Source organism: Phyllopteryx taeniolatus, chromosome 13 (genome assembly GCF_024500385.1).
Source record: "Phyllopteryx taeniolatus isolate TA_2022b chromosome 13, UOR_Ptae_1.2, whole genome shotgun sequence".
NCBI classification, from domain to species: domain Eukaryota; kingdom Metazoa; phylum Chordata; class Actinopteri; order Syngnathiformes; family Syngnathidae; genus Phyllopteryx; species Phyllopteryx taeniolatus.
Window position 1 is genome coordinate 5,734,087 of NC_084514.1, and position 13,414 is coordinate 5,747,500.

Here is a 13,414-nt window from a genome sequence, read left to right on the forward strand (position 1 = left end):
TCCTGATGGGAAAATGAGATGCCCATTTGAGGCAAGGCATTTAATTGTCTTGGGCCCGCTGCACACCAAGTGATGTGACTGGACGTGACTGAACTGGAGAATCCTGAACAAATTACAGTTGCATGCGACTGATCCTTGCACACATACCGATTCGGTGCAACGGAAAAACTGCGACCCAAGTGTTACAATGAGGCACCACGTATAGTATGTTACAGTATTTTATTGAACCACAAAAAACATGACACAATTGTCGTGGAAGAAACGGATTACCCTGAGCACTGTAGCAATATTTTCATAATACAAAGACAGGCAATGGGTGAGAAGAAAGGAGAGAAGGTGGATATTTGAGAGACTATTGGAAATATTAGCCCCATTCATTGACTGCACTTGTGTATTTCGGCAACAGACTCCACAGGTACAGTACATACCCAGAAGGTAGATTTTTGTTATTAAAATTCATGTGATAAAACATGGCATTTACGTTTGGCATGACATATGCAATGTTGTGACACTGTTTACACGCAATTTAAATTTCTCATCTGTCACCAATAAGACTCATTCACTGCCAGCTCTCCCAGTTAACATGGATATTTGACTTCTAAGGCCGTCAGTGGCCGTGAATGTGTTTTAATGTCCGCTGTGACCGTTTGAGAGAAAAACAGGCGAGTAGTAATACAGTTCAATAACAACAAGTGCAAACCAAGTGTCTCTGTAGACTTGGGAATGGTTCTGAGGCTTGGACATGCAATGTTTCACAATCCGCTGGTAGCACAATAGGGAAACTCGCACTACAATGTCATTGCACAACACCAAACAGCCAAGGGGACAGGCAGAAACCAGGAAGAGCCAAAATAGTAGTTGGGGACAGAAGGCTGAGGTGATTACAAGTAAAATGTATGATGAGTCAACAAAAGAAAAACAATCCAAAGAACAGCGCTGAAGAGTCTTGCATGAAAACAAAAGAACAATCTGACAAAGAGCAAGCACTGGAGAGGCTTAAATAGTGGCCGATTGCTGATTCGAAGCACCTGTGTGCCCAGGTGAGCAGAGTAGCAAATGAAGTGGGTATGACTGACTGACAGTGTGGAGCTGTGGGGAAGTGAATTGAAAAACACTGAGCGCACACAGGTAAAACAATAGCCGTGTTGTGACAGAAACACAGTAAAACTAGTTGCTGACAGTCAGGCACTAGTTGATGACAAACCCCATGAGTAATTGGGCCACGCTGTCTATTATAGGCGTTGATGCTATGCAAGTATGAACATTAAAAAAAATAATAATAATGTATTTAGTTAGCCGTAGCTATGGTTTGCTCATGGGTGACATCATGGAGCCCTGCAGTTATTTTTATTGGCCGGTGGCGAGCCAGCTCTTCTCCGGGCTATGTCACCTGTCCCGCTGCGCGGCAGGCAGGCAGGCAGCTGCCCTCTGGGGGGAGAGGACAAGTCGAGCTCTCGAAAGTGATTGAGAGTTGAAAGGCTGAATATGATACATGCATGCCGTGCTTGTGCTTCTGAGCGTGTTCACAAAGTCCAAATGTCTTGCTGCTGCTACCGGGCAACAGCGCTAGCTCCATGCGAATACAATGTCATACCTTTTTTCCAAACTAAAACCAATAGCCCCACCTGTTGTACAATGTAATTTTCAAACGTGCACACTTGTTCACCCCTACGCGGTTTGAAGCGTGTGTTTGTGTGACTCTAAGACTGGGATTATTCCTGGCCTGTGTCATGTGTTCTTAGGTGCACTTTCGTCGCATGCCATCTGACCAACCTTTGGCCTCGGGCAGCGCTTAATACAGAAGCTACGAGGGGGGGTAAAGAAACGTTACAGCAACAACATTTTGTCCCACATTTTCACCTTTGATGATGCCGACGACAGCAGCGTAATTCATCATCATTTTATGAACGCTGTGACCTGTAGTTGTATATACAGTGGTACCTCGACTTATGAGTGACCCGACTTAGGAGTTTTTCAAGGAAGGAGCCATCACTCAGACAATTTTTTGTTCTGAGTTGTGAGCGCTACATGGTGGCAGCAAACTTCACAACAAGCAGCAGTTTGGCAAGATAGTGAACTGTTCTTAACTCATTCCCTGCCAATGGCGTCCAAAGACGTCATTCAGACTCCATCTATTCCCTGACAATGCCTCTAAAGATGTCAATGGTGTTTTTTAACGGGATGGGTGGGGGAGGGTCTTGTACAGTTTATGTGTGATCGTCGAGCCTCTGGATAACTGCAATGAGGATTGGAACCCTGTAGATGGCAACAATGCCTTAAGGTAAACGTCCCTCCCGCAGAGGAAGAAGAAGAAGAAGGAGGGGGCGAGCCGGCGGGGTCGAAGAGACAATGAGAGAAGGCAAACATAATGGCAGAAAAAAGAAAAGACAAAATGAAAAAAAATCTAACAAAAAAGCTTTCGGTACTAGAGATTTATTGCGTGAAGGCAAGAAAAATATTCCTGCGACTGACAGGAATGACGCCTTAGATCATGCGGGGGAATAAAGGATGATGCGCCGAGCCAGAATGATGCTCCGAGCGATCGCTTTGTAGCAACGCTATTGGGCAAAATGCCGGGCCAAATGGCCACTTCCTCGGCGGCTTGCCAGCTGATCGTCTGCCGACCAGCATTTGAGTGAATGTGATCCGGAATCGTTAGATGAGTGAACTGCCTCTGGATCGCCTGAAAGCAGCTGAGCTCCATTCGGAGCTTTCTCCGGGTGATATGGAGACGAAGGTAACTTGTTTGTAGCTTGCGTTAGCTACATTTAGCGCGCAAACACGCTCCTTCAATCCTTGTTATGTAAAAGCATAATTTAGTCACACTATTTTACATTACAATGTAACATCTGTTGCCAGTACTGATTTGAATTTTCCATTTCGTCCATCTTGCAGGAATTCAACACCCGCAAGTCGCACGTCCTTTACGATTGCGACTGGTTTCAAGGAGAGTGACAACCACACAAGATCCCATTCACTGCCAACAGAAGAATAAAATCTAGATGTGGATAAAACATTGAGCTAGATTTTATGCGCAAAGTAATAAAAACCAGGACTATTGCACAAACGGTAGAGGAGAATTTGGAGGAAAAAAGGACAAGTGTGGGAGCCCCATTTGTTCATGCATTTTTGTCTAATGTAAATTCTGTACAGTTATACTTTCAAAAGTACTTTTTCAGTGTTGTTTTATGTTCAGATGTTTGAGATTTTCACTAAAGAAAAAAAATATTGGTGTCAAAGTCATTGCTCTGATTGATCTCTCTGTTTTCACAAAAAGGCTGTTTTCTCAGTTTTTTTCCTCCAGAAACAGATTTGGCTGAAATTAGCCTATATTTGACTCCTGATTACTAAAGAACGGTCTAAGCTAGAGACAAATGTTTTTTTCTGATGAAAAAAGAGAGTCTGATCTTTCTTTTGGTGGTTTTTGGTGTGTACATAGTCATAGTACACGATATTCTGTGGGGCTTGAAAAATGAGTGAAATTGCTACAAAATGCCTGGCAGTCGAGGGGTTCCCTGCTCAGGAAACGGCTGGCAGTGAATGAGTTAAAAGAAGAGGATAAGTGCTTGCTTCGAATTGTTTGTTGCCACTCCCTAGTCGGTGTTTACTGGAAAACTTAACATAAAACATTACAAGTGTGTTCGACCAAAACCACGTAACTTTGGCTCACAAAAATCTACTTGCTTAATACTAACACACAATGCAAAATGCCATAGTCACGTAACTAGCATGATATCATGGTACTCATAGACCTTTGAACAAAAATGGGAGTAACACATACAGACAGCATACAACAATACTCACAGGCATATATTCTTCATCCTTTACAAAAACAAATAATATTACTGCCGCTTAATTGCAATGGATGCAATATACATTCAAACAAGAGCCGCTATCGGCTACAACTCGCGCCCAGTCACGCCACACGAAGGCGACTAACTTGAGGTATTGTTCAAGCTGAACTGTTCTTTTTTTTCTTCATCTTTGCTGACATCACAACCACCAACCTTAACAGGCCACACTCAGAGTTACAGATATTACACAATTTACACAAACTTTAATGTATTTTCTTGAGATTTTATGTGATCGACCAACACAAAGTAGCAGACAATTGTAAAGTGGAATGCAAATGATACATGTTTTTTAAAATTTTAAGAAAATATAAATCTGAAAATGTGGTGTACATTTGTATTCAGCCCCCCTGCCCCAATACTTTGTACAGCCACCTTTCGCTGCAATTAAAACTGCAAGTCTATTGGGGTCTGTCTTTCCCAGCTGTGCGCGTATAATTTTTTTTTGCCCATTCTTTTTGCAAAATAGCTAAAGCTCAGCCAGACTGGATGGAGAACATCTGTCATCATGTTTAACAATTGTAGGAATGCCATATCAGTAAGATTATCAGTGCAACTGAATATGTTGCCTGGATACACCCTTATCAATAACGCGCAAGAACAAATTGAGGTGAAACATAATGACATGCAGTGCTACCATCATAATGACGGAAGCGTTCCACCTTGTGGCAAGGGCGTGTCGTTACAAGAAGTCGTCTTTTTTGGTGTACCTAATGAAGTGTCTGGTTAGTTCATACATAAATGGTTGGCTTTTAAATTAACAGAACCCAAAGACAACAGCCTCACAAAAATTATATGACCTCACATATGAAGTTTTGTATCATTTGACCTTGACAATCATTTTGTAAGATTTAAAAGAAAGGGGAAAAATTAAGAAGCCCAAAGTAAAATGTGTTTTTTCTATTTTAAGAAGCAATATATAAATGACATTGGTTTTCAATCTTATGTATGCATTTGCGTATTATAACAGTATAAAAGAAAAAAGAAACTGTGATCATTATGACATAGTATATCACTTGACAATTATTTTTCTAAAAATATGTATGGTGCCGGCGGCATGGTGGACGACTGGTTAAAGCGTCAGCCTCACAGTTCTGAGGACCCTGGTTCAATCCCCGGCCCCGCCTGTGTGGAGTTTGCATGTTCTCCCGTGCCTGCGTGGGTTTTCTCCGGGCACTCCGGTTTCCTCCCACATCCCAAAAACATGCATGAATTGGAGACTCTAAATTGCCCGTAGGCATGACTGTGAGTGCGAATGGTTGTTTGTTCCTATGTGCCCTGCGATTGGCTGGCAACCAGTTCAGGGTGTACCCCGCCGCCTGCCCGATGACAGCTGGGATAGGCTCCAGCACGCCCGCGACCCTAGTGAGGAGAAGCGGCTCAGAAAATGGATGGATGGATGTATGGTGCCCAACTAATATATAAATAATATAATAAATATAAAAATACTACAGTGTGGGGATTTCTGTGTTGTGGGAAGGATAAAGTATGACTATTATTTAATGCTATAACATATATATATAAACTTATTTTATCTGTTGCATTTGATATGCAAAATGGTCATCAAAACTAGGGAGGGAAAAGAGAAAAAGGTCATTAAAAGGGAGTGTTCAAAACCATGAATCCATCCATTTTGTACACCGCTTGTCCTGTTCAGGGTCTTGGGGAGCTGGAGCCTAGCCCAGCTGACTTCGGGTGAAAGGCAGACTACACCCTGAACTGGTCGCCAGTCAGTTGCAGGGCACATACAGAGACAGATACCCATTCACACTCACACCATCACTGAGTGGGAACTGACATCACTCTACCTGGGCCAAAGTCAGGTGAATGCACCACTACACCATTAGTTACATTTATTTTGTTTTATAATTTAAAATGTTATCAAATAATCGAAAAGACAATTATGTTGTCCAGAATTTTCCACTGGAGACCATCATGGAATGAAGGCCGCTACTTTACTAGTTCCTCTGCAGCTACAGGCGAATAGGCGTGTTCTTGCATCAATAAATAAAACATGGGCATGTTTTAATTGTATTTTGTAATTTGGAATGTCATCCAAAAATCTGAAATCCAATGTTTTCCAGAATTTTCCACAGGAGGTCAGCCATCTTGGAGTGAAGGTTGCGCCTGTTAATAGTTCCTCCGAGAGTGTAGGGGGCGCTCGTTCGTTTTGGCTCAACGTCATCTCGAGGCTGACGAGGCCGCCCAGCCATGTTGAGAAGTCTGTCAAGCAAAGTGCAGCCCGCCATTGTGTAGACACCAAGCAAGCAGGCTCTGGAGGGAGACAGGGGCGCTCGGCTCAACAAATCACCCTTAGCTACGCCAAATTCTCCAGCCTGCCGCTCGTAATATACGAGGGGATAAAAAGACATGTCAGCCAGCAGCCTCCTCGAACAGGTAAAGAGAGGTATTTTGTGAAGCAATTTGTCGGCAGCATCGCGCGGCGGCTACGGCTAGCGAGGCGAGGGATAGCTTAGCAGCAGCAGCAGCAGCAGCTCGAGAGGCAAAAAAGCGGCTGTGGCGAAGTAGTGCAGCAGCAAGTAGGCCTTGACCACCTGCTAAACGGAACTGACTGCTCAACCTAGTATCTCTTCATCTATTTTTCCCCTTCCTCTCTTCTCATAAATCAAACCTTCATGAATCACCTGGACCCAATCCAGAGACCGAAAGGCCAAGCAAGTAAAGGTAAGACGTTCACTTATATGGACTTGAAAGCTCGGGTTAACGTGTGCTCGTCGCTTTGAAGCGCCGTATCCCCCCACCCCCCGGATTCTTGACCAACACGCCTGCTACAAACGTTGGGAGTAATAAATGAGGCCTACGGCCAGTCGACTTTAAACGTTTAGCCCCGAAAGTTTGCTACATGATGCACGTTTGCATCCAACTCGGCTTTGTATCGCGATGACACGTGTGCGAGTGACTCGTCTCCCACACCGTTCCCAATCCGCAGCTCACATTTATAACATTCATGTAGTTTTAAAATCTCCAGGTGACAGAACTCTCAGGACGCCTGGTTGGCGAAGTGCATGCGAAAAGCAGCCTGCCTTGGCGCTCATTCGGGACACTTGTTTGCTTAGCCTGCTAGCCGGTTGCTAGGTTAACCCCGAATGACACGTCTTCCAGACATTGGCTTCAAGTGGCACTTTAGATTGATCTATAGATGGACAGATCGATACTTTACAGCGGCATTACACACCCACAGACGCTCGTATTAATACTATAGAAACAACCAACCAGCGCAGTAACGAGGAGGTATCAAGACATTTAAACCTAATAGATGCTAGAAGACAAAAACCTTGATAATTAAGATATTGAATGTTGGTGTTAAGTAATAAATATTTCAGGGCGGAAACCGATTATTGGTAGTCAAGGAGGCCGATAACCAATATTTGAAGCTATTCAAATATAATATACATGTTATTCATTTGCCTAAAAATGAAATATTGGCATCAAAATTTGGAATACAAACTCCCAACACCTAACTAAGGTTAAATGCCTTTAAACATGTTTATTGAACAGCTTTTCAGATTTGGAACATGTCTGTTTTTTAATCATTTTCGACAATGGATCAGCAGCCTTTTTTACACTGAGTGCTACTTTTTGGGTACTGATTAATACGAAGGGCTACCAGTTTGATGCATACTTTTCAAATAAGTTTGCTGAACTTTTAATGATATTTTATTATTTAATGCTGCGACCCTATTGAGGGTAAACTACAGAAAATGGATGGATGGAAACTCAGCTCTGTGAAGACTGATCATGTTAATGATTTCGCACAATAACTATCAACTGATGATTTAACAAGGTATAAGACGTAAACAACAACAACACTTTATTTCTGTAAAGCTCTTGGTGTTTACATTTTCAAATGGTCACTTCGACAAAATTTCTTGGCAATTACAATGTTCCATTCATGGTGAGCTATTTTTAAGAGCAGGCCCGCGGTCTCCTTCTGTGTTCCTTCGGGGCTACCTGGTGCCCGCGGGCACCATGTTTGGTGACCCAAGTAGTAAGCAGTAGGGCGTCTTAGTTGGCAGACCAGGTCATCCACTGACCGAAGGCGGTTCAAAGCCCAGCTCCGGCTGCACAAAGAAAACAAAAAGGAAATATAAAATGTCTTTAAAATAATTATATAAAAAAATCTTTGTTTTGAAATCCTAACAAAAAGTGCAGGGAGCTTCCAACAGCATGTCATAAAGTTAAAGAAATGGCTTTCTAAAGCTTTCTACAGTAAATAGTTTTCCAAATTTTCAATACAGCTGAAATGTGAATCTTTAACAACAGTAAAATTTGCTCGTGAGTCGGCCAATGTTAATTAAATAATTGTTCATTGTAGATTATATACTGTACTACAAATTTTAATGGCTATATAGTGTTTAGTTTGCCTGGGCTGACTCTTCCCCTCCATTAATTTAAATGAGGACTACCTCCACATTACTCCACTAGTCGCAGTCAGCAATCATTTTGCTTATTAAATGATGGGCACATCTTTAATGTACTATATATAGACCATGTTTAATTGCCTCTGCTTTTGCTGTAGTTTAGATTTACAGTGGGTGTTTTTTGTTTATTTGTGCGCTTGAGGCAGACGCAGGCTTGTGTATACGACACCATTAGGTGTATTATGATGATGCCAATCTCTGGTCCACGGTGTGTATCTGATCCTGATATATTTGATCCGTGCATTTATGCTGCACTCACATTGTTAGATATCAGAAATTTCTATCTGATCTTTATCCACATTTGGAAAATGCCCCGTTCTGATCTGAAGAAATCCAATTCCATGTTGTTTTTTTCCTCCTTCTCATGACATGACTCACATCCTGATTGTGTCACGTAAGCCATGCACAAAAATCGAGCTTTTAAGATTGTGACTACCACAGGAAAAGTTTTTTGTAATGTCCCGTCATGCTAATATTAACAATGTAATTTAGACTCTTATGTTGATTTTTACCTTTTTTGTTTGCAGTGCAAAACGGAGCTGTGACCCAAAAGGATTCCTTGAATGATGATGAGTTTGAGCCTTATCTGAGCACTCAGGCCAGACAGGTAAGCACTGTTGGTCCTTGTTGAGACTTGATAACTTATTTAAGAAACATGGATACTATTACAATACTATTTTCAGGAGCAACCTAATGCATTTGCTTTGGGTTTCTACTGAAAATCCAACATCACCAATAACTCAACTGTGGGAAGCTGACATTGCACAAGAATGGCAGATAGTAAACAATTATTTCAAAAAAGAGGTCTAGTGCTTGGTGAAATTTACCATAAAACAAAGAATAACATGTTTTGTATTTAACCAAACCTTATTGCAAACATACAATGCGGTAGTTATAACCCTTTAAGCTATTGGTTCTCAACTGTTGTCACCATGGGACCTGCATTTTTCCATTGTTGCTAAGTCATGACCCACTATTACAGACAATAGGAACAATAAAGAAGGATGTTGTTGAAAAATAGCCTTAAAAAACATGAATATCCATCCATATTCTGTACCGCTTATCCTCACTAGGGTCGCGGGCGTGCTGGATCCCATCTGCGCTATCTTTGGGTGAGAGGCAGGGTACACCCTGAAGTGGGTCGCCAGCCAATCGCAGGGCACATTTAAACAAACAACCGTTCACACTCACATTCACACCTATGGGCAATTTAGAGTCTTCAATAAACCTATCCTGCATGTCTTGGGATGTGGGAGGAAACTGGAGTACCCGGAGAAAACTCACACAGGCACAGGGAGAACATGCCAACTCCACACAGGTGAGGCCGGATTTGAACCTGGGTCCTCAGAACTGTGAGGCAGATATGCTAACCGGTCACCGTGCCACCCATATGAATATTATATATTTTTTTTAAATAATACTCATGCTTAGATGTTTAAAGTGCCTTTCAAAGCACCTTCTTAAGAAACTGAGGATGAACATAACTGCATGTACAAAAAAATATATTGGCATTGATCTCTAATTTTTAGGAAAATCCAACATCAATCATCTTTTAGGAAATGTAGTCTGCAGACCAAACAATGAGTTTTAACTGTCCAGCAAAAAATGTCTCTGCGACCCACTTTTGGGTCCCAACCCACTTGTTGAGAATCACATCTTTAAGCAACATATTTAAACTCAAATGGTGTAGACAGACAATATAACGATAGTCTGATTGCGCCCATTGGGCCTGGCAGCGCCTTGCATGGCACCAGCTGCCCATTGTTGTATGAATGTGTGTGTGAATGGGTGAATATGAACCTCTGCACTTTGACCACAAAACTTACCTCCATGGCTCATGGACTTAATAACTGATGAAGTGGGGACAGACTAATAGTATCCATTTATGGATAAAAAAAGAAATTGACCATATTTGGACATACAAGGTTTCCGTCCGACAGCGATGATATACATACTAGCAATTGCATAACGGATGTATGGCAATACAATACAATATATTGTATTTCAACTTTGTGTTTCCACCATGACAGTTCAAAATGACATGTTCATCTAGGTTGTCAGATTATTATTTTTTGTTTACTTTTGACTGGAACGCTTTGAGGTGGAATATTTCAGACTTCCCAGAAGCCTGGAAAGTAGCATTAAACATGCATTATCTGAGGTGGCATAAGGAACCTATTGAAGTTTTTATTTGCTACTTGCAAATGACAGTGTGTGTTGGAGACTCACTTCATTGAAATTCATGCCTACTGATTAGCATTCTAAAGGTGTACTTAATTATCAGGCTTGGATTAACCCCAGTTCTTAGTTTTTGTCTGTAGTTCTGTAGTATTGGGAATTTAAGTATTGTGGCATACTGTACAAACATTTTATTTGTACAGCAAGTCTTCACGTCAACCCCAATGACTTATTGCGATGAGCAAATGTAACTGAAACACCTTGTTTCTCCCTCTAGAGCAATGCCTATACGGCCATGTCGGACTCCTACATGCCCAGCTATTACAGCCCCTCCATAGGATTTTCCTACTCCCTCAACGAGGCAGCATGGTCCACCGGCGGGGACCCTCCTATGCCTTACCTGGCCTCCTATGGACAGCTAAGCAACGGGGAGCCCCACTACCTCCCGGATGCCATGTTTGGGCAGCCGGGCCCCTTGGGAAGCAACCCCTTCTTAGGCCAGCACGGCTTCAACTTCTTCCCCAGCGGCATCGACTTCTCGGCATGGGGGAACAGCAGCTCTCAGGGACAGTCGGGCACGCCGCAGAGCTCCGGCTACAGCAGCAGCTACGCATACGCTCCCAGCTCCCTGGGAGGTGCCATGATTGATGGACAGTCCCCCTTTGCGCCCGCTGCCAATGAACCCCTAAACAAGGCGCCCGGTATGAACAGCCTGGACCAGGGCATGGCTGGTTTAAAGATCGGGGCTGCATCTCCTGGGGGAAGCGGGGATATGGCTCCTAAGGTGGTCGGCTCTGGCTTACCTGGAGGGGGTCCTCTTGGCCCAGTGTCTTCTGTAGGACCCCCGAGCATGCCCCCTGTCTCAATTGCCCCCGCCAAGCCTGCCTCGTGGGCAGACATCGCCAGCAAGCCAGCTAAGCCTCAGCCCAAGCTGAAAACCAAGGGTGGCATGGCCGGGGCCAATTTGCCACCTCCGCCCATTAAACACAACATGGACATCGGCACCTGGGACAACAAGGGGACCGTGCCCAAAGCGGTCACGCCTCAGCAGGTGCCCCCAAATCCCAGCAATGGGCAGCCACCCAATCAGGCGTCCCCCCAGCCTGGAAGTATGGCGGCAGGGAACCCACAGATGCCCCTCAGCAATGGACAGCTGGTACCCCCAGTCTCCCAGATGGGGCAGCATCAGCTACCGCCGAGTGGGCAGCCCGGCATGGCTCAAATGCCCCAGCCGCCTCCGTCTCAGGGCCCCCTGCCTCTGCCTAGTCAACAGCAGCAGGCTGCCCAGCCCACCCGCTGGGTGCCCCCTCGGAACCGGGCCAATGGATTTGGGGATGGTGGCGGGACCGGTGCGGGCCAGTCGCCCCCTGCCTCCTCCGGGGTGGGCATGGTTCCCGGGGTGCCCTCTGAGCCCCACCCAGTCTTAGAGAAGTTGCGTATGGTCAACAACTACAACCCCAAGGACTTTGACTGGAACCCCAAGCAAGGCCGCGTGTTCATCATCAAGAGCTACTCGGAGGACGACATCCACCGCTCCATCAAGTACAACATCTGGTGCAGCACGGAGCACGGCAACAAGAGGCTGGACGCCGCATACCGCTCGCTGGGCGCCAAGGGGCCGCTCTACCTCCTGTTCAGCGTCAACGGCAGCGGGCACTTCTGCGGCGTGGCCGAGATGCGCTCGGCCGTGGACTACAACACGTCTGCCGGCGTGTGGTCACAGGACAAGTGGAAGGGGCGCTTTGACGTGCGCTGGATCTTTGTCAAAGACGTTCCCAACAGTCAGCTGAGACACATCCGGCTGGAGAACAACGAGAACAAGCCGGTGACCAACTCTCGGGACACGCAGGAGGTGCCGCTGGACAAGGCCCGGCAGGTGCTCAAGATCATCGCCGGCTACAAACACACCACCTCCATCTTTGACGATTTTTCGCACTACGAGAAGCGTCAGGAGGAGGAGGAGTGTGTGAAAAAGGTAACGAACACCGAGAGGCGCTTAAACTTTTACTTAAGTTGAAGCTTGGATCTTAGAGGCAGGCATGTGCAGGTGTAGTATGTTATTTAGTAACCGCTAAACAGTACTTGTTAATCGTTTGAGCAGTCATTCATAATTGAGTAGAATCGGTGTGTAATTTATTTTGTTATTCAATCATCGTATTCGTTTTTTTGTTTCATTTTTAATGTGTGGGGAATCTATCGTCAGCTACAGTATCCGCTGAAAAACTCTATTCTATAATCCTCTTGGATACCTCAAGATGGTTTCAAAGCCCTGAAAGTAGTAATTGGTAGTAATAGTTGATGCATCAACTGAAATATGAGCTTTGTATGTCAGAGAGAAACAAGTTTAGCCTTGATTGTTAGTGGAAGTTACATAGAGGGTTCACAGCATGTACACACATTGGGTGAGTTTTTTCCAAAATCAAATCATCTTGTAATCCATTTGTTTTTAATGTGTGTGAGGAATCTATCGTCAGCTACAGTATTTGCTGAAAAACTCAATTCTATAATCCTGTTGGATACCTCAAGATGGTTTCAAAGCCCTGAAAGTAGTAATTGGTAGTAATAGTTGATGCATCAACTGAAATATGATATTTGTATGTCAGAGAGAAACAAGTTTAGCCTTGATTGTTAGTGGAAGTTACATAGAGGGTTCACAGCATGTACACACATTGGGTGAGTTTTTTCTAAAATCAAATCATCTTGTAATCCATTTGTTTTTAATGGTAATGCTGTAAGATGACTTTGAAATGGTAGTGTTTTGGTGTCATACTTTGTGAAATATTACTAGACTTAACGCCGATTTGATCGGTGTTATCGGTATCGGCCGATAATTAGCATATTATGCTGATCGGCTTTCATGTCATATGTCGCCGATCCGATCAATGACGTCATCAATCGGCTCCGCACAAGACATTTTACTCGAGTCTTCGCCGCGTATGAATT

The 13,414-nt window shown here is 43.9% G+C and overlaps 1 protein-coding gene across 1 annotated transcript in view; it reads left to right on the plus strand.

Moving 5' to 3' along the window:
* Positions 1–6,007: 6,007 nt before the first annotated feature.
* Positions 6,008–13,414, plus strand: part of ythdf2 (YTH N6-methyladenosine RNA binding protein F2) — an 18,779-nt gene continuing 11,372 nt past the window's right edge. The window contains exons 1-4 of the mRNA XM_061795424.1: positions 6,008–6,248; positions 6,512–6,536; positions 8,821–8,900; positions 10,749–12,446. Coding sequence (XP_061651408.1) covers positions 6,222–6,248; positions 6,512–6,536; positions 8,821–8,900; positions 10,749–12,446 — 1,830 coding nt within the window. The 5' untranslated portion in view covers positions 6,008–6,221. The remainder of the gene's footprint in view (positions 6,249–6,511; positions 6,537–8,820; positions 8,901–10,748; positions 12,447–13,414) is intronic.